The sequence below is a fragment of the Panthera onca genome, chromosome F2 (genome assembly GCF_046562875.1).
Source record: "Panthera onca isolate mPanOnc1 chromosome F2, mPanOnc1 haplotype 2, whole genome shotgun sequence".
NCBI classification, from domain to species: domain Eukaryota; kingdom Metazoa; phylum Chordata; class Mammalia; order Carnivora; family Felidae; genus Panthera; species Panthera onca.
In genome coordinates, this window is record NC_138356.1 from 7,409,276 (window position 1) to 7,433,741 (window position 24,466).

At 40.2% G+C, this 24,466-nt stretch overlaps 1 protein-coding gene and 1 non-coding gene across 3 annotated transcripts; one reads left to right on the forward strand and one right to left on the reverse strand.

Moving 5' to 3' along the window:
* Positions 1-3,850: 3,850 nt before the first annotated feature.
* Positions 3,851-19,330, forward strand: RP1 (RP1 axonemal microtubule associated). Of its 2 annotated transcripts, none has more exons than XM_060610539.3 (4): positions 3,851-4,116; positions 9,096-9,731; positions 10,549-10,720; positions 13,187-19,330. In XM_060610539.3, the coding sequence occupies exons 2-4, from the start codon at positions 9,108-9,110 to the stop codon at positions 18,787-18,789; spliced, it is 6,399 nt and encodes a 2,132-aa protein (XP_060466522.3). In that variant the 5' UTR covers positions 3,851-4,116; positions 9,096-9,107; the 3' UTR covers positions 18,790-19,330. The 2 variants fall into 2 exon arrangements, with proteins under 2 accessions (XP_060466522.3, XP_060466520.3); XM_060610537.3 differs by lacking the exon at positions 3,851-4,116 and adding an exon at positions 6,321-6,424.
* A 309-nt stretch (positions 19,331-19,639) lies between these two features.
* On the reverse strand, positions 19,640-19,724 carry TRNAR-UCG (transfer RNA arginine (anticodon UCG)). Its single transcript has one exon. It is a non-coding gene; the product is annotated as a tRNA-Arg (tRNA).
* Between the last annotated feature and the right edge of the window lie 4,742 nt (positions 19,725-24,466).

The following is a 24,466-nucleotide window of genomic DNA, read 5'->3' on the forward strand; positions in this document are numbered from 1 at the left end:
AACTTGACCACAATTTTAGCAGCCAAGCCTTCTGGAAGCTGCGAGCATTCACATAGCCTCCCGAGTTCCAAAAGAGTTGCTTCAGAGTTTCTGCCAATGCAAGTGCTTTCCAGGTATTCCGAGCCCTAGCACTTTCTACCACACCATTTCCCCACCACCTACCCCTGTGTTTAACTTCAGTTCTTAACACAATATCCAAATCATCAAAGTAAATATTTTAAGAGTAATCTTGGAAACTACTCCTCTTCTCAAAACCCTCCTTTGGTTTCTCATCTCGCTTCAAAGTCTTTACTAAAGGGCGCAGGGCCTTACGTAGCTTGGTGTCCTGCCACTCACTGTAGCCACCCTGACCTTTCTATCACCTCCCAAGTACCTCACATACTTCCCACACACTCTTGACTCAGGACCTTTGCACGTACACCCTCCGCTAGAAACGCTCATCTCTCGGATGCCTAATGCCCCTTCCCCTCACTGCTTCCAGGTATCTGCCCACACATCACCTTCTCACGGAGGCCTTCTCTGACCTCCAGCACTGCTACTTGGTTTCATGTTTCTTCATAGCACCTAGCATCGTGTAACATGCTGTCCACTTGTTTACGATTCGTTTCTGCTGGATAACATAAACACGAAAGCAGAGATATTTTCTGTTGCATTCGTTGCTGTGTGTGCCTGGTGCACAACGTGTGCATTAAATGTCTGTAGAATGAATGAATGAACAAATACACGAGGGAAGTTGTGTGACAAACCCCAAGTCTGCAGGGCAGTGCTGCTGTGGGCTGAATTATGCGCCTCCAAAATTTGTATCTTGAAGCCCTAACCCTGCAACGTGATGCAATTTGGAGATGGGGCCCTTGGGAAGTAATCAGGTCATGAGGGTGGGACCCTCATAGGGATTAGTGCCCTTCTAAGAAAAGACACGGGAGAGCTCTCTCAGGTAAGCATGAACACTTGCACTCTCCCTGCCCTCTAGCTGTGTGAGGACACGGTAAGAAGCTGGCCGTCTGCAAACCAGGAACCAGACTGACTGGTACTTTGACCTTGGACTTCCCAGTTTCCAGAACGGTGAGAAATCAATGTCTGTTGTTCAAGCCACCCGGTTTGTAGTATCCTGTTACAGCAGCCTGAGAAGACAGGTTGCCTAAGACAGATGCCAGTGTCATAGTCCGGGAGACGTTTGATGTGAGGGATGGTTTCCAAGACAGAGACCTCTCAGGTTCGACATCCAGCAACGTAACTTCATCAGAATGGACCATACTCAGACTTCCATTTGGGTTGGATGGAAATGACAAAGGGCGTGTTCCATGCTAACTGTACAAAATGATGATGCATCCTGATTAAATCTGGTATCTGCCCTGGGTTCGTTGGGCCTGCCTGGAGAGTAAATTCTAGCAGTTAAGATGAGGGAGGGTTCTTCAGACATCGATCTCTCTATAGCCTACTGTATTAAACACAAGCAGAGGAGCATTCCTTTAGTAGACATTTATCGATTGTCTACCGTGTACAAGGCACTGAGTTATTTCTGGAAATTCTGAGGCGATAGATAAGTTGTACTTCTGGTGCTTAATGAGCTTACTAAGAAATCACCAGATGTGGGGCAGTATGAAATGTGCAAGAGTGTGTATTTTTACAAATAAGAGATTACAGTGGAGGGTATCTATTTCAGCAGGGAATGTTCACGTAGTGGGAAGGCAAGGGGTTCATGAGAGGTTTCTGAGGTGAACTGAGTATTGGAGGAAGAGAGGCAAAGGTGGATGGTGATGGAGGGCAGGGAGTTTGGGCTACGAGAAGGCATTCCAGGTGAAAGAAACAGTAGGCCCAAAAGTTTGAGCCACATTTAAGAAGCATCAAATAATTCAATCCAGAGTCAGACACGTGGGTTGAGATGAGACTGGAAAGGTAAGCTGGTCAGATCATAAATGGGGTGGCGGGGGAGGGTGTGGGGTGTTTGGGCAAAGGCTGCAAGGACCGTGAGAGTGTTTAAAAAGATTAACATGGAAAAAATAATTTCCATTAATTATTAGGACATTTAGGCACTCTCTGCCAAACACATGTATTATCCTAGTTGATCCTCATGATGAGCCTATAAGGGATTTCCTCACATTTCATGGCCAGGAAACAGGCAGAGGAGAAACCAAGTCAATGGCCTGAGACCACAAAGCTAGGGGGAAGGAGGAGACAGGAGGTGAACTGAAGTCTGACTAACTTCAAAGCACGTATGCTCAACCACTGTGGACTGCAGTCCCTGGGATCTGGCTTCTCTGCCAGTGGTGACCACGTAGAATGGAACGGAGTCCACGTATGTCAGACAGGTCACCTCAGATATCATGGCCACTGAAGCCATTAGCAGGGAAGAACCTTAAAGTGAGCTGTGTCATAGAGGCTTCTGGCATTTCTTAGACTCCTTATAATCAAAGTGTGGTGGAATGCCAGCAGCCACCGGCATCAGCGGATCAGAAATGCAGACTCGCGGGTCCCACCCCAGACCTACTGAGTCAGACGCTGCGGTTTAGCAACATCCCCAGGGGATTCATTTGCAACTTCAAGCTTGAGGAAGAATGATGTAGACTTTCCACACTGGCGTCTGCCAGAGACAAGTGCCATGGGAAACAGCACGGTGGCACGATTGGGCAACAGGTGCACTCAGTCCCTCTTCCCAACTGGAGTCGTGGGAATGCAGCATGTGCCATGGGAGATGCTTAGAAAAGGAGAGCTCCTTTGTGCTGATGTATGAAATTCTACTTTTCCTAAAAGTGCCCGGAAGAAGTTCTTTAGTTGACGTTTTTTCATTGTTCATTAGAACCGATGGATGTGAATTGTTTATCAGATGTGGGTTATAGGATTCAAAATAATGTCAACAGAAATGCCTCATTAGTCTAACTATTTCAGGGCTGGTTATATCTAACTCTAAACTTTGTAAATGTGCACTTCAATTTGGAGCTAGTAATGATGCCATCCATGCCTATTTCTACCCTGTAAACATAAATTTCTTTATTGAGTCAATAGGCATGTCTTTGTGTGAATAGTGATGATTATAAATGGACGTTTGTATCAAAGTCAGACATTATCGTTTCTCGTATCTACCCCTCCCTCCCAACTTCTTTCCTTCCCTCCCTCCATCTTTCCTTCCTGCACTTGGTGACTCTTTCTCCTCCCTCCCTTACTCTTTTTTACTTTTTAATAGCTGACTTCTTATGAAGTCAGTATTTACCAGGCAGAGCGTGCCATTTCATAATCTTTTTCCTTTTGTGATCTGTTTGGAGACAACATTCGAGAGCACATGTTTGAACCTGATCCTTTTTTCCTGGAGGACTGCTTACCTTGTTTTTGTGGTTCAGAGCAGAGGCAGGAAGCTTGGAAAGAAATCTGATTAGGTGAGGTATCTTCAAATCAGATTAGACTACAGGTAGCCATTAGAGGCAGCAGGTGCATCTGGGGACCTCGTGTGTGACAAAGTCTTGCAACTTGCTCAAATCCCATCATGATTAAGCAAAGCAGAAGAGTGCTGTGTATGCAGAAGCATAAAATCACTTTGAGTGGTGCCTCTCTTATTTGTCTTGTGTTAGGCTGAGTAGCCAAATTGTTCACACAGCCATTTTCATTAGAACTACATTGATGCAGTGATAAACAGGAATGCTTAAATGACTACCATGAACAAACACTGACTTGGAATACTTATCAAAGAATGATAAAATGTCAAACGACTTCATTTTTAGCAGCATAACAGCCTTTTCTCTTTAACACAAATAAATGGGAACTTAAGGCTGTCTGAGACAGAAAAGCTTATGAATTGGCGATCTTCTCCTGAGAATGAGACTGGGTAAGCAAGACACTGCCAGAAAAACTCTTAATTAGGAAGGCTTCAGAGCTGTGCCACACACCAGGAACTAGTTTGTTTCTGGCTGTGGTCCCCTTAAGGTAAATTCTGTCTGGTGATTAGCATCACCTTGGATTAAATTAATTGGCTGTATTCAATCCCTGAGTGGATACACTAAAAATAAATCCAAAGACATTAGTTTCCTTGCACGAAATGAGCAGGTTACCTATCCGGTAACCTTACATGAATTATACAAACAACTTAAGACATTTTTTTCTTTAAAAGGGAAGCTTCAAGTTCTGGTAAGTACAAAACTATTTGCGTCTTTATTTTGAAAACAATCTGTGTTTAGCTAGTTGTATTTTATTTTCCATCTTCTATCTAGATTACATATGTGTTCCATTTTTAACCGTTAGAAAAAAGGAATCAATCTTGCCAATGATCATTACTTTTTATCCAAACATGCCAGAAACCTTCACAATATGCCAATACTGAAGTAGGAGAGAACTTCAGTATCAGGAAATCAAGAAAGTTTAGTATATTCAAACGGGGGTAGAGTTTTATTCTTTGTTTTTTCTGATTACAAAGGCACCATTTACTCATTGGAGGAATCTGTGCAATCCATTAAAGAAGGAAGTTACTTTTAATTCACCAATGCTTATGATCACCATAGGGGATAATTGGTGTATTTCCTTTTTGAACTCCCACCCCCAACCCCACCTCACAGAATTATGATAATCTGTGTAATGAACTAATTTTTCATGTAATGTCAAATCTCTGAATTGCCACAGAACTGACCGTATGACTATACTAATATTCTTATTTTGTTGTCTACTTCCTTCTTCTTTCTGAATTGCCTGAATTCCTAGTGTGTTGTACATTAAATTCAAGATATAATTAGTGAAATGACACACGTACAGCATATAGGTCTCTAATTTGCTTTATCAAGTGAATGGTGGTGGGGCAGGCACAGCCCTCTTGGTAGAGCAACTATTTAGCTCTGGGCAGTACAGATATTGAGAGCAACGACGGCACAGGGAGGCATAACCATGGGTGAGCCCAGTGAACCAAAAGGTGTTGAAAACATCTGCTTGATCTTTAAAAGCAATACAAGTATTCACGATCATTCCACAGTCTGACTTTTGGCAACGAAGAGAACACAGAGCGGAGGGGAAGATATTAGCAGCGGGCTGTCGAGCCACTGGAAGCCCATTGCACTACAACGTGGACTGCAGGGAGGAGATTTTGTTAGCCAGGTCCTCTAGGAAAGTAGGAATCTATTTTCCTCTTGGTACATCTTTGCACTGGCCTAACCTGCTGGGAGAAGAATCAGACCACTTCAGGCTACTTTGATTCCAGATATCCCCTAAGTATATTACTGCCTTATCCCAACTTCAGTGGGTGTAGAATAAACATTACCATTTAACAAGTATAGAAAGGAATATTTTAAAATTTTCATTCACATTCTGATTGGTTTTTAAGGCTGATTAAGAAAGGTGCACATTTGGGACACCTAGGTGGCTCAGTTAGTTGAGCATCCAACGTCGGCCCAGGGTTGTGATCTCCCGGTTCACGGGTTTGAGCCCCGCTCAAAGCCTGGAGCCTGCTTCGGATTCTGTGTCGCCCTCTCTCTCTGTCCTTCCACAACTTGTGCTCTCTCTCTCTCTCTCTCAAAAATAAATAAACATTAAAAAGATTTTTTTTTTTTTTTTTTAAAAAAGGTGCACCCGTGTCTTTGGCGGAAGCTGCACTGATCCCTGCCATCTTCCTGCAGGGCACCTCCACCACTGTGCCTCTGGCATCTCAGCTTCACACAGGCTCTCCTGTGGAAGCTGCCATTCCTTCCCACCTTCAGTGCCACTCCCACAGGCTGGGCTACCAATCCCTTCTTCATATTCTCATGACGCCCTGCTCCTCCTTTATTGTGCTAGTCATTTCTCTGTGAATTTCCCAGGGAAATTGTAGAAGATACATAGGATTATGTCACGGCAGAGGCTGAAACATTTCCTCTGGAAGGAATCTGGCTTGTACTTTCTTCCCCAATAATGATAATGCTGTCCACAGATCCTTTAATTCAATGATAACACTGAATCTTTTTTTTTTAAATTTTTTTTAATGTTTTTATTTATTTTTGAGACAGAGAGAGACAGAGCATGAGCAGGGGAGGGGCAGAGAGAGAGGGAGACACAGAATCTGAAACAGGCTCCAGGCCCCGAGCTGTCAGCAGAGAGCCCGACGCGGGGCTCGAACTCATGGACTGTAGATCATGACCTGAGCCGAAGTCGGAAGCCCAACCGACCGAGCCACCCAGGTGCCCCATATAACACTGAATCTTTATCATGTTCTGTATTACACACACAATGCCCACCTTACTGTAGACTCTTAAACCTCACCTGCATGTATACAAAATCTCACCATTACAAAACTTCCCCGCTGACTTCTAGGCATCCCGAGAGATCCTCTTACGTGCAATGAGGACCATCTGGATTTATATTTTATTTGTTTTTTCTACAGTCTCCTCCTCAAGAAGCCTGGCAGCCGTCCTGCTACAGGTTCTTTTTCTACAAGTGCTCACTCACTCCTGGGCATATGGCATTTTCACAGGACATGGTACCCTCAGCTTCTTCCCTTCATGCATCAGGTTTATAACCAGTGCTCAGGGTTGGGCAGCAGTAGGGTAGCACAGTGGGGGCCACCTTTTCCCTCCAACTGTCCTCGTGTTCTATGTTCTCCTTCCTGGTGCCAGCACAAAATCTCCGTTCTTTTATTTGAGCCACAAAACAAAACAAAACAGAAGGAAACAAAAACCAAAGCCACCCCCCAAACAACCCCCTTAGCCTATCAGCTTACATAACGGTGTCCTAACTTGATTATCAGGTCAACAGCTCTCCAAGTAGTGCAAACCAGGCAGAAGACTATTGCAATTAAAAGTCTCACTATGGGGCGCCTGGGTGGCTCCATCGGTTAAGTGTCTGAGACTTCAGCTCAGGTCATGATCTCGAGGTTCTTGAGTTCAAGCCCCGCATCAGGCTCTGTGCTGACAGCTCAGAGCCTGGAGCCTGCTTCAGATTCTGTGTCTCCCTCTCTCTCTGCCCCTCCCTCACTCGCCCTCTGTCTCTCTCAAAAATAAATAAACGTTAAAAAAATTAAAAAAAATCTCACTATACACTTATAGATAAATACAATTTTCCAAAATTAAGTGGAAAATGTGTTTCAAACACTATTTTTTTTTTTAATTTTTTTTAACGTTTATTTATTTTTGAGACAGAGAGAGACAGAGCATGAATGGGGAGGGGCAGAGAGAGAGGGAGACACAGAACCGGAAGCAGGCTCCAGGCTCTGAGCCATCAGCCCAGAGCCCGATGCGGGGCTCGAACTCACAGACCGCAAGATCGTGACCTGAGCTGAAGTCGGCGCTTAACCGACTGAGCCACCCAGGCGCCCCTCAAACACTATTAATGTAAACTATTTTAAAATGAATATGTAAGTACACCAACCTAAAAAGTTACTGGAGGCAGAATTCTGAAGTCTTTTATTTAAATACGGAAAGAATTTATCTCTGATAGTTAGTGAGGGCATGGAGATTAAGTAGCACCCCAAGGTCAGTGCACAGCTTATCAGCTGAGGATAAGAAGAGGTGCAGTTTTGCTGACTCCATCGCAAAGGTGGATTCTCCAGCTCTGGGAGCACATGCCTGCCACATCCTTCATTGTCTTAAGTACTATAATTACTGTAAACTGCTTAGGGAGGGAGTAGGGGGCACATATGTAACTTCCAGGCTGATCTCGGAGTTTATTTTCCTAAATAACACATCAATAAAATTTGTAAGTCGTCCTGGGGATATGTGAAGAATCAGACAACAGTTTGCAAACATTTAAGTAGGTGATTTGGGTCAAATTTATAGCTGATTTATAATGACAAACATGCCTTTTTCATCTCTGTAATACTGACCACTTATATTTAGTTTGTTCAATTTGTCTTTACGGCTGCAGGCCTGTCAAAAGATACTAATAATTACATTGATTTAAAACAACAGAAAAGAGGGGCGCCTGGGTGGCTCAGTCGGTTAAGCGTCCGACTTCGGCTCAGGTCATGATCTCACAGTTCGTGAGTTCGAGCCCCGCGTCGGGCATCTGTGCTGACAGCTCAGAGCCTGGAGCCTGCCTCAGGTTCTGTGTCTCCCCTTCTCCCTGCCCCTACCCCAACTCATGCTCTGTCTCTCTCTGTCTCAGAAATAAATAAACACTAAAACAACAGAAAACAGTCACACAAACAGTGTGACAAATGAGAAATGAACCCAGAAACAGATACACCCTTCCCTGAGCTGCTCAACTGTCAGTCAGACTCTGGCTTCACTTGGAAAGTAGAGACAAAAACCTCAGTGACTGGCTGAAAAGGGCTTTTAAATTCCCTCCTAAAGTTTTAATTTTAGAACCACCGATGGGAGCAGTCCCTAGATTGCATCATTTTTAGCAACTCATAGCAAAGCTGCCCTGTAGTAAGAAATATTTGTTTAGTGCAGAGTTTCCAAAAGTAGATTAATGGTGTGTTACATATTTTCCCTGCATTTTTTATATCTGTAATGGAAACATTTTACATTATCTTAAAATGGCCCCCATTTAAGGATTCACATGATTCATTTCTTCTAGAATTTAATGTCAAGAAACATTTTCCTCTAGGTGAACTCATCTGGTTGTATGCAATAATTTGAGCTTGATAAACTTTTCCTGTCTCCCCCTTTTTCCTGGCAGTCAAGGAAAAAAACCCCCAAATACATCTATCTATTGTATAACAAATACATATGTGTGTATGTATGTATGTATGTGTGTGTGTGTGTGTAGACACACACACACACACACACACACACACACACACTGGAAATGGCATGGCATATATATTTTATAAACGGCTTCTTCACTTAGTAATAAATTATGATCATTTTTTATGCCAATAAACATAAAGTCATTTTTAATGGTTGTACAGCTGTCCATTGCATGGCTGTATATATAATTTATTTAACGACACCCCTATTGGTGTCTTTAGATTGTTTTCATCTTTAAATTACACATATCCTTATTTAAGTGTTTTACTTGTGTCTTTTTATTGTAAGCCCCTTACAAGTTATCATTCAAAATAGGCAGGAATAATCAATGAATACATGGATTCTTGAAATCCTAGGAACAGCCTAGATACCTACAACTATAATTAGATTACATTTGAATTATCATGTATTGTTTATGGTCTTGTCACTGTCGAGATGAATAATTTTTTCCCTTTCGAGGTCTCGGCCAAAATGAGCGAAACTTCTTCCACTAGTTTTTCCGTGATTCATCCAACCTCTTCTGAAGGTCAAGGTCCTTCTCCTCGCCATTTGAGCGTCATGCATCCTGTTGTGGCCAAAAAGATCAGCTTCTACAAAAGCGGAGACCCGCAATTCGGTGGGGTCAGGGTGGTGGTCAACCCTCGTTCCTTTAAGACATTTGATGCTTTGCTGGATAACCTGTCAAGGAAGGTGCCCTTACCTTTCGGGGTGAGGAACATCAGCACCCCTCGGGGAAGGCACAGCATCACACGCCTGGAGGAGCTGGAGGACGGCGAATCGTACCTGTGCTCCCACCGGAGGAAGGTGCAGCCGGTGGACCTCGACAAGGCCCGCCGGCGCCCGCGACCCTGGTACAGCAGCCGGGCCATCAGCACGCACGCGCACAGCTCCCCACCCACGGCGCCCGCCGCCGCCGCTCCCGGCATGCTACGCGCGCCGCGGAGGCTCGTGGTCTTTAAAAATGGCGACCCGAAGACGAGGCGCACGGTCGTTCTGAACCGAAGGGTTACCCAGAGCTTCCAGGCCTTCCTGCAGCACTTGATGGAGGTCATGCGGTTCCCGGTGACCAAGCTGTACGCCACGGACGGAAGGAAGGTGAGTGTTCAGGTGCTTCTCACGTCTGAGCTCCCGCCGTGTGGGACGTGGAAGGAGGCCCTGGAGAAGGAAGGCTTCTTGTGCCTGTGTGTGTATTCCCATCCTCGCGGGGTGGCGGGGGCTCACCTGGGTGGGTGGCCCCGTCGTTCTCTGGTCGGAAGCCGAATCACTGCATTTCAGATTGGAATCTGAAGTCGCTGCATTTCACCTGCAGCTGACAGCATGTTCCCCAGGCCCTTTTCTCAGCTGGCTCAAGGAAGACCTTTGGCTACAGCTGGATATTTTGGTGGGGAATGCAGAGGCAATACTGCATACCTTTGAAAGGTTTCTTTGGTGGGGCGCCTGGGTGGCTCAGTGGGTTAAGCTTCTGACTCTTGGTTTCAACTCAGGTCGCGATCTCACGGTTTTGTGAGTGAGCCCCACACCAGGCTGTGTACTGCAGGGTGGAGCCTGCTTGGGGTTCTCTTTCTCTCCTTACCTCTCTCAGCCCCTCCTCTGCTCTCTCTCTCAAGGTAAATAAATAAACTTAAAAAATAAAAAAAAATTAAAATAAATAAAGTCTTTAGTTATAGCAGAAGACCAGAAGACCGATATCTTCAGCTAGTATGCTGGCTCAATAGGATGTTGATTTAACCACCTTCACCTTGATACTTGGTAACTTTGTATATAGTATTGATGCCTAAGGAATGCTTGGTGATTATCTCTTTCAAGCCCTAAAGGCTGTTGAATTGATCCCTTCTGCTAGAAAATGACCATATGAAAAGAACAGAATTTCATGTTGCTCATGTAAGGACCTTAACTCTTTGGTTTCTTCTAGGTTCCCAGTCTCCAGGCTGTGATCCTGAGCTCTGGAGCTGTGGTGGCAGCAGGAAGGGAGCCGTTTAAACCTGGAAATTATGACATCCAGAAGTATTTGCTTTCTTCAAGATTACCAGGGGCCTCTCATCATGTGTATACCAAGGGAACTGCTAGGTCAGAAAGAAGAAAGAGTAAGTCACTTAAATATGTAGCCCTTATTTTTAGCCCTGAAGTGTGTGTGTGTGTGTGTGTATGTGTGTGTGTGTGTGTGTGTGTGTGTGTGTGTGTGTGTGTTTTAGCCACAATATTAAAAAAAATCCATGCTTAAGTGGCCAATTTCCTTCATCACATGAGAGAAAATGAGGGGCTCAAAAACATTCTAAACTGGAATTGGTCATATGAATAGTTGGAAAGAGTCATAGAGATTGTATGATTCTTTTTTAGATTTTCCCAAATCGATCAATGATATATTTATTTAAATTGATGAGGTATGCTTTATTTGGTGGGGGGGGGCATTTGATACCTAGATAAAGAATAAAAATGGCAGCCTTTCTTGATTTGGAGAGGAATTCTATGGAATTTGTAGAAGTGACATCTCTGGTTGTTGTAGAGATTTTTGCAAATAATACTATGTGGCATCATAGCTGAGCTCAGCAGGTTAGTTGAGTGTATTTTCAAAAGTCTCTAACTACATATGAAGTCTACTTTCTGAAGTTATTACAGTAAAAATTACAGGCCTCAGATCCATTTTTTATTTATTAAAAAAATTTCACATAGTCAATTCATGCTGGTTAATAATAATCCAGGTTGACAATTCCTTAGGAAATGCCACACAATATCGCATTATCCTTTGGGTAGGGGAGAGGAGGGTTTATTGATACCCGAGTGTGGGATGGGCTATAAATTCTCTATGAAGGTGTGGCTAATTGTATTATTCATTGTGCTCAATATTTTAATCTCATTATTCATTGTGCACAGTTTTTTTTTAGCTCTTTTGCTAAGGAACTGAGTGCCATTTATACTTAAATTTTGGGTTTTATGTAGGCACTGAATAATACACTCTTTAAGTAGTATTAATCCCTCTACTTATTGCTAACATGGGTGAAACTCATCTATTAGGGATAAACTCAATAGATATCTATTAATGTTTCTATTTTGTAGGCATTAGCTGCCAGTTGTCTGTTAAGCATATGGTAGTACTATTTCACTGTGCTCATTTTACTAAAATGATTTTATTATTTTGTGTTTGATATGGGTTGCTGAATATGATTTTTGATGGTGTTAGGGAATCTAAGGGTTTTGTTAAATTTTATTTTAAAAAGTTGTAAGTGAAACATTTTTATTTGCAATTTTGGTAAATGTATACCAAAAATAGGAGAACATATTTTAGGTTTATACTCTGAAATGTTAAAGATATTTAATTGATGCCAAGAATATGCAAATGTATGCAACCTGCTTATAAGAATTTGATTGAGTTTAAGAAGCATGAGTACCAAAGTTGTCTTTGGGATGCACATTAAAAATATAACCAGATATCTGGATCTTTGTCTATCTCTATTCTCTTTTGTGCCCTATATCAAATCAATGCACTAGTTATACAAAGGGAATGCTAAATTAATAATTATTACTTGATTAGTCTTGACATTTATTTATTTGTTTATTTTTGAGAGACAGAGAGAGAGAGTCTGTATGTAAATGGGGAGGGGCAGAGAGAGAGGAGACAGAGAACTGTCAGCATAGAGCCCAAATGCAGGGCTCGAACTCATGAACTGTGAGAACCAAAAGTCAGGTGCCAAAGTCAGATGCTTGACTGACTGAACCACCTAGGTGCCCTGATTAATCCTGACTTTTAAATAAAGTCTAAAAATGTTTTAGCTTTCATAATGCTATAGTGCCTCTCTTGGAAATACAAAGACAGGAAAATAAATATTATTGTAACTTTTTACTTGCTTTGTTTGCATTGGTAAGCAGCACTTCGTTAGACTCCAATTTTAGTACTGGTAAACAAAACAGCAAAACAGAGTCCCACAAAAATCTTTTTTTTTTTGTTAGAATATTTAGCAATTTCTACTTTCTACTTATTAAAATTGCCTAATTAAACTAATTAAAATTAAAATTCTGTGAATCTTGTTATTTTAGTAGGATTATAGATTCTCTTTTTAAAAATTTTTATTTAAAGTTTATTCATTTATTTTTGAGAGAGAGAAAGAGAGAGAGAGAGAAAGAAAGAAAGCATACAAGTGGAGGATGGGCAGAGAGAGAGGAGAGAGAGAATCCCAAAAAGTCTCCACACTGCCAGCATGGAGCCCGATAGGGGGCTTGAACTCACAAACCATGAGACCATGACCTGAGCTGAACCAAGAGTTGGATGCCTAACTGACTGAGCCACCCAGACACCCCTAAAGGTTCTTGTTTTAAAAGTAGCTTCTAGAGATGCACCAGATATTACAGTGACTTCGAATTCAAATAACAAATGAATACATAGAAGTGAGAAATCTGCTAATAATATCTTACTATAAAATTTAGAAAATGTGGTATTTTTTATACTAATTATTTTTTTCTTTTCTTTCTTTGCTGCCTCTTCTATTGGATATTTATAACTTCTCTATCTTCTACACTTTGATGTGGGGCATTTTTTACTCTCAAAATCTTGAAAGTGAGCACACATATGCCTTCAAGCCCAAAGTCCCAGATTTATTCTGTTTCTTCCAACAAAATGCATAATAGTGATTGCTACTCAGACCATTCTTTTGCTTCTGAAAATTACTTGGCCTTAGAAAAAAAAGATTCTCAGAATTTATTGATATATCCTTCTGAAGATGATATTGAGAAATCAATTGTTTTTAATCAAGATGGCACCATGATAGTTGAGATGAAAGTTCGATTTAAGATAAAAGAGGAGGAAACCATAAAATGGACCACTGTCAGTAGAGCTGGTCTTTCTAATAATGATGAAAAGAGTGAAGTAGGCAGTTTTCCAGGAAGAACAGATGATTGTTCCTCTGGTTTAAAGATTGCAGCATGCTCATTGTCTGCAGATGTCTCATCTCTGAGGAAAGGCCATGATCAAGAGGGCAGTTTGGCTGGGGAGATAAACACTCAAACGACAGCTCGAGAGGCTGAAACTTGCACATCTGCTAGTTGGGAGAATGCTGCTGTGGACACAGACACCATCCACGAAACTCAGGATCAAGCGAAGCGTCATTTTTATCGGCCACCTACACCTGGGCCAAGGAGGGTGAGACAAAAGAAATCTGTGAAGGGGCGTGTGACCTTGGTATCTGAAACTGAAGTTCAAGAGGAAATGATTGGACAGTTTTCCTATAGTGAAGAAAGGGAAGACGGGGAAAACAAATCTGAATATCACATGTTTACACATTCCTGCAGTAAAATGTCATCAGTATCTAACAAACCAGTGGTTGTTCATATAGATAACAATGAGAAGATAGAGGCATCTTTAGAAAGGAAAAAGGAAAGCAGACTGCTCAAGTCAGGTGCAGTACATGCCGATGTTGTAGAAATTACAAGTGAAAAGGTGTTAGAGATGTCTCATGGTAATGGCTTGCCACAGGCTGCATCGGAACATTCAGTTGTGGAGGAAGGTATAGTTAATAGTGTAACATCAGACAACAAAACTAGTATCAAAAACTTAAGACCTTATGGTAACACCAGTGATAGATTCAGTCCTGTTTTAGCAGATACAACTCATTCTTTAAGTAATGACTCTGGAACTGACATAACTATTTTTGAGACCCCAGCTTCAGTAGGGTCCTCCACTGTCACCACAAGAATTGACAGACTAATTAATGAATGTGCTCAGCGTGATTTAACAAAATTTCCGGCAAGTGAAAAGCAGATTTCATCATCTGCCAGCAAAAAGAAGATGAAATGTCAGCAACAAGTGATAAACTCCAGGCATCAGGATGGGAAGGTTGCAACCAAAGCAATTCTTAGTAAGAGTAAGAGAATAAACAAAGGAGGTAGAATTGCACAGGAAATCAGATTAAAGGATTCACACAGTTCCCTTAAAAGAGGAATACTTTGTGGGGAAGATCTCCATGCAAGTGATATGGTAATAGAATCAAATTATTCTTGTTCCAAAAGTGATCTCAGTCCTGTGAATCCCAAGAATATCCATGTACAGAATCCTACGAAAGTTCAAGGACTTTTAGCCAAAAGAAAATCCAGACCACTAAATAAAGTAAGTTTAGGAAGACCTGCAAAAAATGAAATTGGTCAAGGAGATAAAGTATTTCCCTATAATGACTTCAGGTGTTGCAAAAATAGTTTTGGAGATCAAAATTTATTTCGTGTGTTTAACTTCCTTGAGCAAAACCCCAATGCTTTTTGTGGACCACAGGCTCAAGCAGAAGTAGCATCTTGGTATTTGAGAGGAATGACAAAGAGAAGTATAGTTTCAAAAGTTAATAATTCACACATAACTTTGAAAACACAGAAAAAAAAAGGAGATAAGTTGAAATTAAGTACTACTATAAGTAAACAACATGTTACAACCAGGGCAAATTCCTTAGCTTCTTTGAAAAAAGCTGTTTCTCCTGAGGATATTAGCCATCATTCAGTTCAAAATTATATACAGAGATGGTTGCAGAACATAAATCCACATCCAACCTCGCAACCTAGAAAATTAACTCCAGTGTGCAAAAAGGAAAGGAGTGTGGTAAGTTGTAACAACAGTAGTTTTGCAGAAACGAATTCCCACTCAAGTTCTGGAAAAGGAAATAATTCTGTTAGGGAAAGTAATAAACACGTAAGTAAAAATGCTGGTTTGGCAGGAAATAATCTAGGTAAAAAAATAGGTAAATCTTTTGACAAAGATACCAGTGAAGAACTTACTGAAGATCTCTGTGACAGCCAGGTTGAATCTCTGAATGATGCTTACTTACTTTCCTTGAATGAAAATTGTGCTATGTCACAGGCAGCTATTGATGATCATAATACTAAAATCCAGGTATGTGCTAAAAACTTAGGACCAGAGGTAAGCCTTGTTTACCAAGAAATAAACCTAGCTACAAAAAGACACAGTGTGGAGGCTGCTATTCAAGTAGATCTTGTAGAAGACACTTCCAAAGACCTCTTACCAGTCCTGTTCCTTCGCCAACTGCAAGCTTTACTTCCTAAGACTCAGAATGGAGTTATTCAAATGCCAGGTTCACTTACAGATACTCCCTCTCCTTCCCCAATATCTAAGTCATATACCAATGTCCTTCTAGCTTGGCTTCTGGTGCTAACCTTAAAGGGAAGTATAAATAGCTTCTGCCAAAGTGATGCTCACAAGACTACCACCAGAACTTCAGAAATACTTGCATTATTAGAAGTCCTAAAGCATACTGCCATCACAGAGGAAGCTGATGACTTGGAGGCTGCTGTTGCCAGTTTAGCGGAGGCCACCACAAATCACCTTGGACTTGCTGAGAAAGAACAAGATACGGTTCCAACAGGACTTCCTGCAAATTGTTCCACACCCAACATTCAGAGAGTTCCCGAGTGCACTGAGAATGAAAAAACACAGAAACTCTCCTCTATAGATGGAGGCTACTCTGCCAGTGAGGACCATGCCTCTGAAGTCTGTGTTTCAGAGGTGACTTACTCTACATGTGAGATGTGCACTGGGAATAAGTCTTATCCTCCAAAAGAGGCTTGTAACCTCAGTGACGTTTTTTCACCTATTGATGGCCATACTGTAGATCAGACCTCCGTGAATAAGGCTTGTCTCCTAGGAAAGGTCTGTTCACTTACTCATGCTCTGCCTTCTGATAAGGCTTGTGCTTGTGAGGAAAACTGTGTTTATGAAGCAGCTTGCCCAATTGATGAGGCCTACATTCCCAAAAAAGACAACAATACCAATGACTTTTTAAATTCCAAAGAAAACACATGTACTGATAATTTGGAATTGACTGAAGAATTAGAAAGAGTCGATGAAGTTCAGAAAGACCTAACTATTTTGGCAGACCCTGGGTGTAAACATGGCTTTAATACATTGGTGTCACACCAAAATATCAGCAATTTAAGCCACTGTGGCTTTCCCCTAAATGAAACCGAACCAGAATTTGATGAGGAACATAGCTCTCTGGCTGAATTTAAAAATTATTCATTGAAGAAATTTCAGGGTCGAAATGCATATGCATCCTCTGATAAGGAAGACTCAAAGACGTCTGAAGAACCAGGCTCAATAACCAATAGCTTGGCATCCAGTGAAAGAAGCATTTCAGAATTGGAATCTTTTGAAGAATTAGAAAACCAAGACACTGATATCTTTAACACAAAGATACATGCAGAAGAACAGGCCACTGAAGAATTGATCCAAAAAGAATTCGAGGCTAGTAAAAATTTGGAATTGGTGGAAGTCTCTAGCAGGAACATTACAGAGGAAGAAAAAAGAAGTGGTGTAATTGGTGAGACAGTCAGTAGGAGGCTGGAAACACCACCATCTTTAGTTTTTTGCTATGATTCTAAGCAAAATAGTGAAAAGGAACTCAATGAAGGGGAAATGAAAATGAGAGTAAAAATGATGGTGAGAAGCATGGAAATTGGAAGTTATTCAGAGTCCTCTCTTGATTTTAAAAATTGCTTCACAAGACCAGTGACTTCTGATTGGTCAGACTTTAGACAGGACAGTGAGAATGAGCAGCCATCCAGTCATGGCCCCAATGGCAGTTGTGAGGAGATTGCCCAAGAGAAAGAATATAATAAAGGGTTTGTTAAAAGAACGATTGAAAAACTTTATGCTAAAGGGGAGGTTATTAAACCATCTTTTTTTCCTGGGTCTACACACAGATCTCAGGTTTGTCCTTATAATTCTATGGAATTTCAGTGTGCTAGGAAAGTAGGTCTTTATGATTCTGAAGGTCAGTCATTTGGCTCTTCTGAACAGGTATCTAGCATTTCATCTGTGTTGCAGAAATTTCCAGAAGAAGGCCAACATAAATGTGACTTTAATGGTGTGAGGGCCAATTATCATGGGGGAGGCATTGTAGGACATGGTACAAAACAAAATGATCATCACAAACTTGTCAGAGATCTGGAGGAAGGAGTACTGATTGATAAAGGCAAGTGGCTTCTGAAAGAAAATCATTTGTTGAGAGTATCATCTCCTGAAAATTCTGGCTTATGTGGCAATGGAGACACCACATCAGTGGATACTCTACTTAATAACAGCACTGATGTACCATATTCACATTTTGGAAATTTGGCCCCAGGACCAAACATGGCTGAGCTATCCTCTTCAGAATTGGAGGAACTGACTCAACCCCTTGAACTGAAATGCAGTTATTTTAACATGCCTCATTGTAGTGACTCTGAGCCTTTTTGTGAGGATTTGCTAGATGTTCAAAATAGAACTTGTGCCAAGGAGAGAAAGCCCAATGATCATGCAGAGGAGAAAGCTAGTCATAAGTCAGAAAGAGTATGTACATCAGTCACTCAGGTCTTCACGTCAGCTGGTAGCAAAGTCCATCCTGTCTCTGATGATACTATTAAAAACCAACCATTGCCTGGTAATCATGTAATTCATGGTGCACTTCAGGAAGGGGACTCTCTGGATAAACTCTATGCTCTTTGTGGTCAGCATTGCCCAATACTAACTGTTACCATACAACCTATAAATGAAGAAGACCGAGGATTTGCATATTGCAAAGATTCTGATATTGAAAATTTCCTGGGTCTCCATTTGTGGATGAAAATACACCCATATTTGCTACAGTCGAACAAAACCGTGTTTAGAGATAAGAACGATAAAGCAAGTGGTAGAAAAGCGTTTATTGATAATGCCATTGATGATACCTTTAATCGGTTTTATTTTAATAATACATTTGACTTGCTGGATAAAAGGAAATTAAGAAAATTAAAAAGAATTAGCTCCTTGGACTTAGAGGAAGAAAATAATTTAAAGAAATTTCAATTATATTTAAAGAAAACGTTTTGTGTGAACTTCTTGCACCCATCATTGTTGGTTGTAGATATTGTGAATTCAAATACACAGGACCCCAGCGGTCAGACGAATGAGATCTTTCAAGTAGTTGATGAGAATAACAACTTATTAAATAACAGATTCCAGAACTCAAGAACAAATCTCAACCAAGTAGTAAGAGAAAATATCAACTATCATTTCTTTGAAATGCGTGGTCAAGCCTGCCTATTTTACAAAGTTGAGACACCTTTAAGTATTAGCAACAGGAATATATTAGAAATATTTTATGTATTTGAGGATGAAGACCTTTTCATTTGGGAAGAGGAAAACTAATTTGACTGATCTTGAAAGCACTGATGAACAAGAAGATTTATAATTTTAATATCAGCGCCGCCTTTTGAAATCAGTGCATTTCCCCCCTCATAATATGATGAAACACAAGGGATGGATATAGGCTAGATAACCTCTAAAAATTTCCCCCCTCTTTAAAATGAGCTTGCTCTAGAAAGCTTGCACTTGCATAATCTTGTTTGACTTTAAGTATTCCACTGTTCTTTATTTTTCCAAAAATAGCAGACTCAGTTTTTATTGTTATTTTTGAATTTTCTGTGTCTGTTTTCCCTGAGTGTACATAATTTCCTATAACTGTGGGTTTTCTTCTAGGACATCACAAATGTCCTAAGGACAGGAATTATATCTTTTTTCTCTGTTTATATTGTCTGGTTTTTTTTTTTTTTTGTAAAATGTATATTGGTGAATAAAATATATTGGTGAATAAATGGAATAGACTTAGCCTCAAATGTACTTCCTTTATTAATTTTAACTACTGATTTAATAAAGGTATGATTGTAAGGTTTATACAACATTCTTGTAAGTTTCTTGTGCCAATGTCTTGAATCTAATTTCCTGGGAACATCTACCTAATGAACTTGTGAGCATTTCACTGGGACAGAATTAATCGCTTGTTCTCATGATGAGAAAAAGATTCTTTACTACTATGCTTCTCTATTACTTTGCCTAGAAATGATAATATATATATATATATATATATATTTTTTTTTTTTTTTTAATGTTTTTATTTATTTTTGAGGCAGAGAGAGGCAGAGCATGAGCAGGGGAGGGGCAGAGAGAGAGGGAGACACAGAATCGGAAGCAGGCTCCAGGCTCTGAGCTGTCAGCACAGAGCCCGACATGGGGCTCGAACCCATGGACCGTGAGATCATGACCTGAGCCGAAGTCAGATGCTCAACCAACTGAGCCACCCAGGCGCCCTGAAATTATAATCTTTTATACATTAGTAAAATGTCAAGAAATCCAAGTAAATCAGAAAAAAAAAAAAAACAAGGAAAAACTTAAAGTATGCTCTGTGAAGAAAAATTAAAGGAGCTGGAATGATTTTAACTTGGAAAAGAAAAGAAAAAGGTGACTTTAAAATTCTCAGCATTGAAGAACTGCTGTGAAGAATTTGACATGTTTTTTTTTTTATGTTGAGCTGCATAAATAAGAAATTTAATTAGGATATGAATAAAAACATGTCTAGAAGGATAAATAAATTTGATTAGACTATAAATTGCTTGTTTTGAATACATGGGGTATTTTGCCTGGGATTTATCCAGGGAACCTTTTAAGTAAAATTCCTTACACCTAATGATTATATGATGGTATAGAAACAAGTCTTATAAATCATTGGAGTCTGTGTTTCTTGTCTGAAACTGACTCAGAGTAGAACAATTAATGTTTTTTGGAGCCACATATGGAGGTGCTAAAATAAATTTGGCATTGAGTAATTAAAGGTAACTAATTACATAAAAAAATATCAGTTCAGCGTGAGTCATAAATCCATAAAAAATATGAGTTGCTATTTATTTCACCAGATAAAGACTGCCTCTACATAGAGTATGCTTTTTTTACATTAAGTGATAATGCTTTTCCCACTGAAAAGTGGAAGCTGTGGTGTTACGTTAGCTTCTGTAATGACCAATGAGAATTTTGTTGACATAAAAGGGCTGAAATTGTGGAGAAATAATAGGGGAGAAGAATTCATTTTGTGCGTACTTTATAGTAGTGTCTGAGGTAGTCTTACAGATTTATTAAATGTAATCCTTCTATGCTCATAAAGACCGTGAGTTTCGCTTTGCTATTCCCTTTTTATAGGTGAGAGAATCTAGAGCAGGCAGGTAAAGTATTTTCATCCGTGGTGCAAGTGTCATGCCAGAATTTGAACCCAGACCTTTGTGCTTGAAAATCTGCTACTTTTACTACACCTTTGTTCTTTTTATATGAGGAAAGAGTGGTAAAATGTTTAAAAAATTATTTACTGCTCTCCCCAAAGAAGAGAGAGAAGGAAATTATTTTTCTTTTTAATTCGGAAAGAGAATGATATTTAGATGTATCAAGGAAATTGGGGAAATCGCAATAGCTGGGAACTTTTGGGAAAATACGGCATGTAGCATATGATTTTTAGCGGTTTTACTACATACGTTACGTTACTATAATGACACTACTGGCTGGGCCCAGATGATATTGGGAAAAAGAAGTTGAGAGTGACACACATGAATTGGTAATGCACGACTGGGTAATGTTCTTATTTAAGATAAATTGGTTGATATGCATTGATTCTGAGATTTGGAATCGCATCTTATATCATGTTTCTCTCCCAGTTCTAGCCTGTTGCGTGGAACGTGGTAAGCACCTAGTAAATGTGTGTTGGATGGTTACAAATGCTTTTTCTTTACCCCTTATCTTCAGATCCACACATGTAGGGAGATATGCAAAGAGGCTGAGGGATAGAACTGAGTTGCTTGTATTTTATGAAGCAATATTAAGTCATTCAAAAGGTCCGTGAAAGTGATTTTTTTCTTTTAACATTCAAATGATTAAACTTTTTTTTCACGAGACTTGCATTGAGAGGTAGAAGACTGAATGAAGCTTCGGAAGAAATTTCAGAATGTTACGCCGTCTTGGCTTTGGTTTAAAAATGAAGTGCTAGCCTATTGTGTTTTGGAGAATACAGCCGAGTTCAGTCTTGGAATCCAGGTGGAACGGTGTAGTTACTGTTTACGCCCACAAGATGTCAGCTGTGCTATGCTTTGCCAGCAGCTCCGTTGCAGCGCTCAGAAGGAGGCTTGCAAGGCCAAAGGGAGTGCATCCAAGACTGGGCCACTCTCTGGGCAGTTTGCTTCTGCTTCAAAGGAAACTGAGGATCCATTTGTACAACTCCCCTCCCACACAAGTCTTAAACCCAGAGGGCATATCAAGAATCGGAATTAGAGGAAACGTTCTGTTAGTAGCAAGGAGCTGAAGTTCAAAAGTAGAGGCGATATTAAAAATGCAAGCTGTCCAACAATCCTCAGAGTTGATCCCAAGGAAAGGTGAATTTTGAGAGAGTGGGGACAGCCCCAAATCGGAACTCAAGTTGAAACTAAGTTAATGAGTCATTGGTTCAGTGATTTCTACATGAAGTTTTCAGATATCTTAATCTTTCAGTGACATAAAGCACATGTCCCGTTTTCAGGGTTTATATTGAGGTTTCAAAGCCAAGTTTCATGTTTGTGACACTCATTTTGTTAGTTTTCTCATCTGTAAAATGGGACCACCACTTTAAAGGTTTTATGACGTAGCTACCTTACAAGATTGTTGTGAGAGGATCACTTCAGGGGATGCTTGTAAAAACGTTACAATGTGCTCAATACATTTTAGCTGGTTTGTTTTTTATTTACAATTTAAATTTTGTTACCCTTTTAAAAAATTGAGGTATAGTTAACACACAATGTTATATGAGTTTCAGGCACACAACGTAGTGACTTGACAACTCTATATGCTGTGCTCTCTAGAAGTTGTAGCTACCATCTGTCACCATGTAACACTATTACAATACCACCAACTGTATTCCCTGTGCTGTACCTTTTATCCCTGTGACTTACTCATTCCAGAACTGGAAGCCTGGACCTACCGCTCCCATCCCATTTTGCCCCTCCCCCTCCCCCCTGCCCTCTGGCAACCACCAGTTTTTTTGTGTGTTTATGGGTCTGTTTCTGCTGTTTTGGCTTGTTTTGTTTTTTAGATTCTACGTATAAATGAAACCAAACGGTATTTGTTTTTCCCTGACTAACTTATTTCACTCAGCGTAGCGCCTCCCAGGTACATCCACGTTGTTGCACATGGCAATGTCTCGTTCTTTTTTATGGCTGAATAATATTCTGTGCATGTGTATACCACTCCTTTATCCATTCATCTGTTGTTGGACACTTGGATTATTTCCGTATCTTGAGTATTGTAAATAATGCTGCAATAGACATAGGGGTGCATATATCTTTTTGAATTACTGTTTTTGTTTCCTTTGGTGGCATTACTGGGTCATATGGTATTTCTATTTTTAATTTTTTTGAGAACCTCTGTAATGTTTTCCACAGCAGCTGCACCAACTGACATCTCCACCAGTAGATGGGGGTTCCCTTTTCGCCACGTTCCCTTCGCCACTCGAAGGTTCCCTTTTCGCCACGTCCTTGCTAAAACTTACTTCTTATTTTTTTTTTTTTTTTTTAAATTTTTTTTTTTTTTTTCAACGTTTATTTATTTTTGGGACAGAGAGAGACAGAGCATGAACGGGGGAGGGACAGAGAGAGAGGGAGACACAGAATCGGAAACAGGCTCCAGGCTCTGAGCCATCAGCCCAGAGCCTGACGCGGGGCTCGAACTCACGGACCGTGAGATCGTGACCTGGCTGAAGTCGGACGCTTAACCGACTGCGCCACCCAGGCGCCCCACTTCTTATTTTCTTAATACTAGCCATTCTGACAGGCACGAGGTGATGTTTCATTGTGGTTTTAATTTGCATTTCTGTGATGATTAGTGATGTTGAATATCTTTCAGGTATCTGTTGGTCATCTTTGGAAAAATAACTATTAAGGTTCTCTGCCCATTTTTAATCAGATTATTTATTTTTTTGGTGTTGAGTTGTAAGTTCTTTATATGTTTTGGATATTAACCCCTCATTAGATATATCATTTGCAAGTATCTCCTTCAATTCACTGCATTGCCTTTTTTTGTTGTGTTGATGGTTTCCTTTGCTGTGCAAAACCTTTTTATTTTGGTATGGTCCCAATAGTTTTTTGCTGCTGTTTCCTTTGCCTGAGAAGACATAGCTAGAAAAATGTTGGTAACAGCGATGTCCAAGAGATGAATGCCTTTTTTTGGTTGTTGTTTTGTTTTAAAGGAATTTTATGGTTGCAGGTCTCACGTTTAGGTCTTTAATACATTTTTAGTTTATTGCTATGTATTGTATAAGAAAGTGGTTTAGTTCCATCCCTTTGTATGTAGCTCTCCAATTTTCTAACACCACTTATTTAAGACTGTCTTTTCCCGATGGTATATTATTGCCTCCTTTGTTGTAGATTAATTGATCATATAGATGTGGGTTTATTTCTGCCCTCTCTATTCTGTTGTACTGATCTATGTGTCTGTTTTTGTGTCAGTACCATACTGTTCTGATTACTGTAGCTTGTAGTATATCTTGAAATCTGGAATTGAGATACTTCCAACGTTGTTCTTCTTTCTCAAGATTGCTTTGGTTATTTGAGGTCTTTTGTAGTTCCATACAAATTTTAGTCTTGTTCTCGTTCTGTGAAAAATGCTGTTGGTATTTTGATCGGGATTGCATTGAATCTATAGATTTGCTTTCAGTAGCATGGACATTTTAACAATATTAATTCTTCCAATCCATGAGGATGGAGTATCTTTCCATTTGTTTTCTTTCATTTCTGTGTTCAGTGTTCTATACTTTTCAAAGAATAGGTCTTTCAGCTCCTTGGTTAAATTTATTCTTAGGTTTTTTTTTTTTTTTTGGTACAGTTGTAAATGAGATTGTTTTCTTGATTTCTCCTTCTGCTACTTTGTTACTAGTGTATAGAAATGCAACGGATTTTTGTATATTAGTTTTGTATTTTGAAACTTCAGTGAATTCATTCACCATTTCAATAGTTTTTTGTTGGAGACTGGGGTATTCTAAATA

What these genes read in the sequence shown, in the direction of transcription:
- RP1 (XM_060610537.3), top strand. Translation starts at nt 6,404, where the DNA reads ATGGCATTTTCACAGGACATG. An exon ending in TGGCATTTTCACAGGACATG is followed by an intron (nt 6,425 to 9,095) that starts GTACCCTCAGCT and finishes TTCCCTTTCGAG; the next exon opens with GTCTCGGCCAAAATGAGCGA. An exon ending in ACGCCACGGACGGAAGGAAG is followed by an intron (nt 9,732 to 10,548) that starts GTGAGTGTTCAG and finishes GGTTTCTTCTAG; the next exon opens with GTTCCCAGTCTCCAGGCTGT.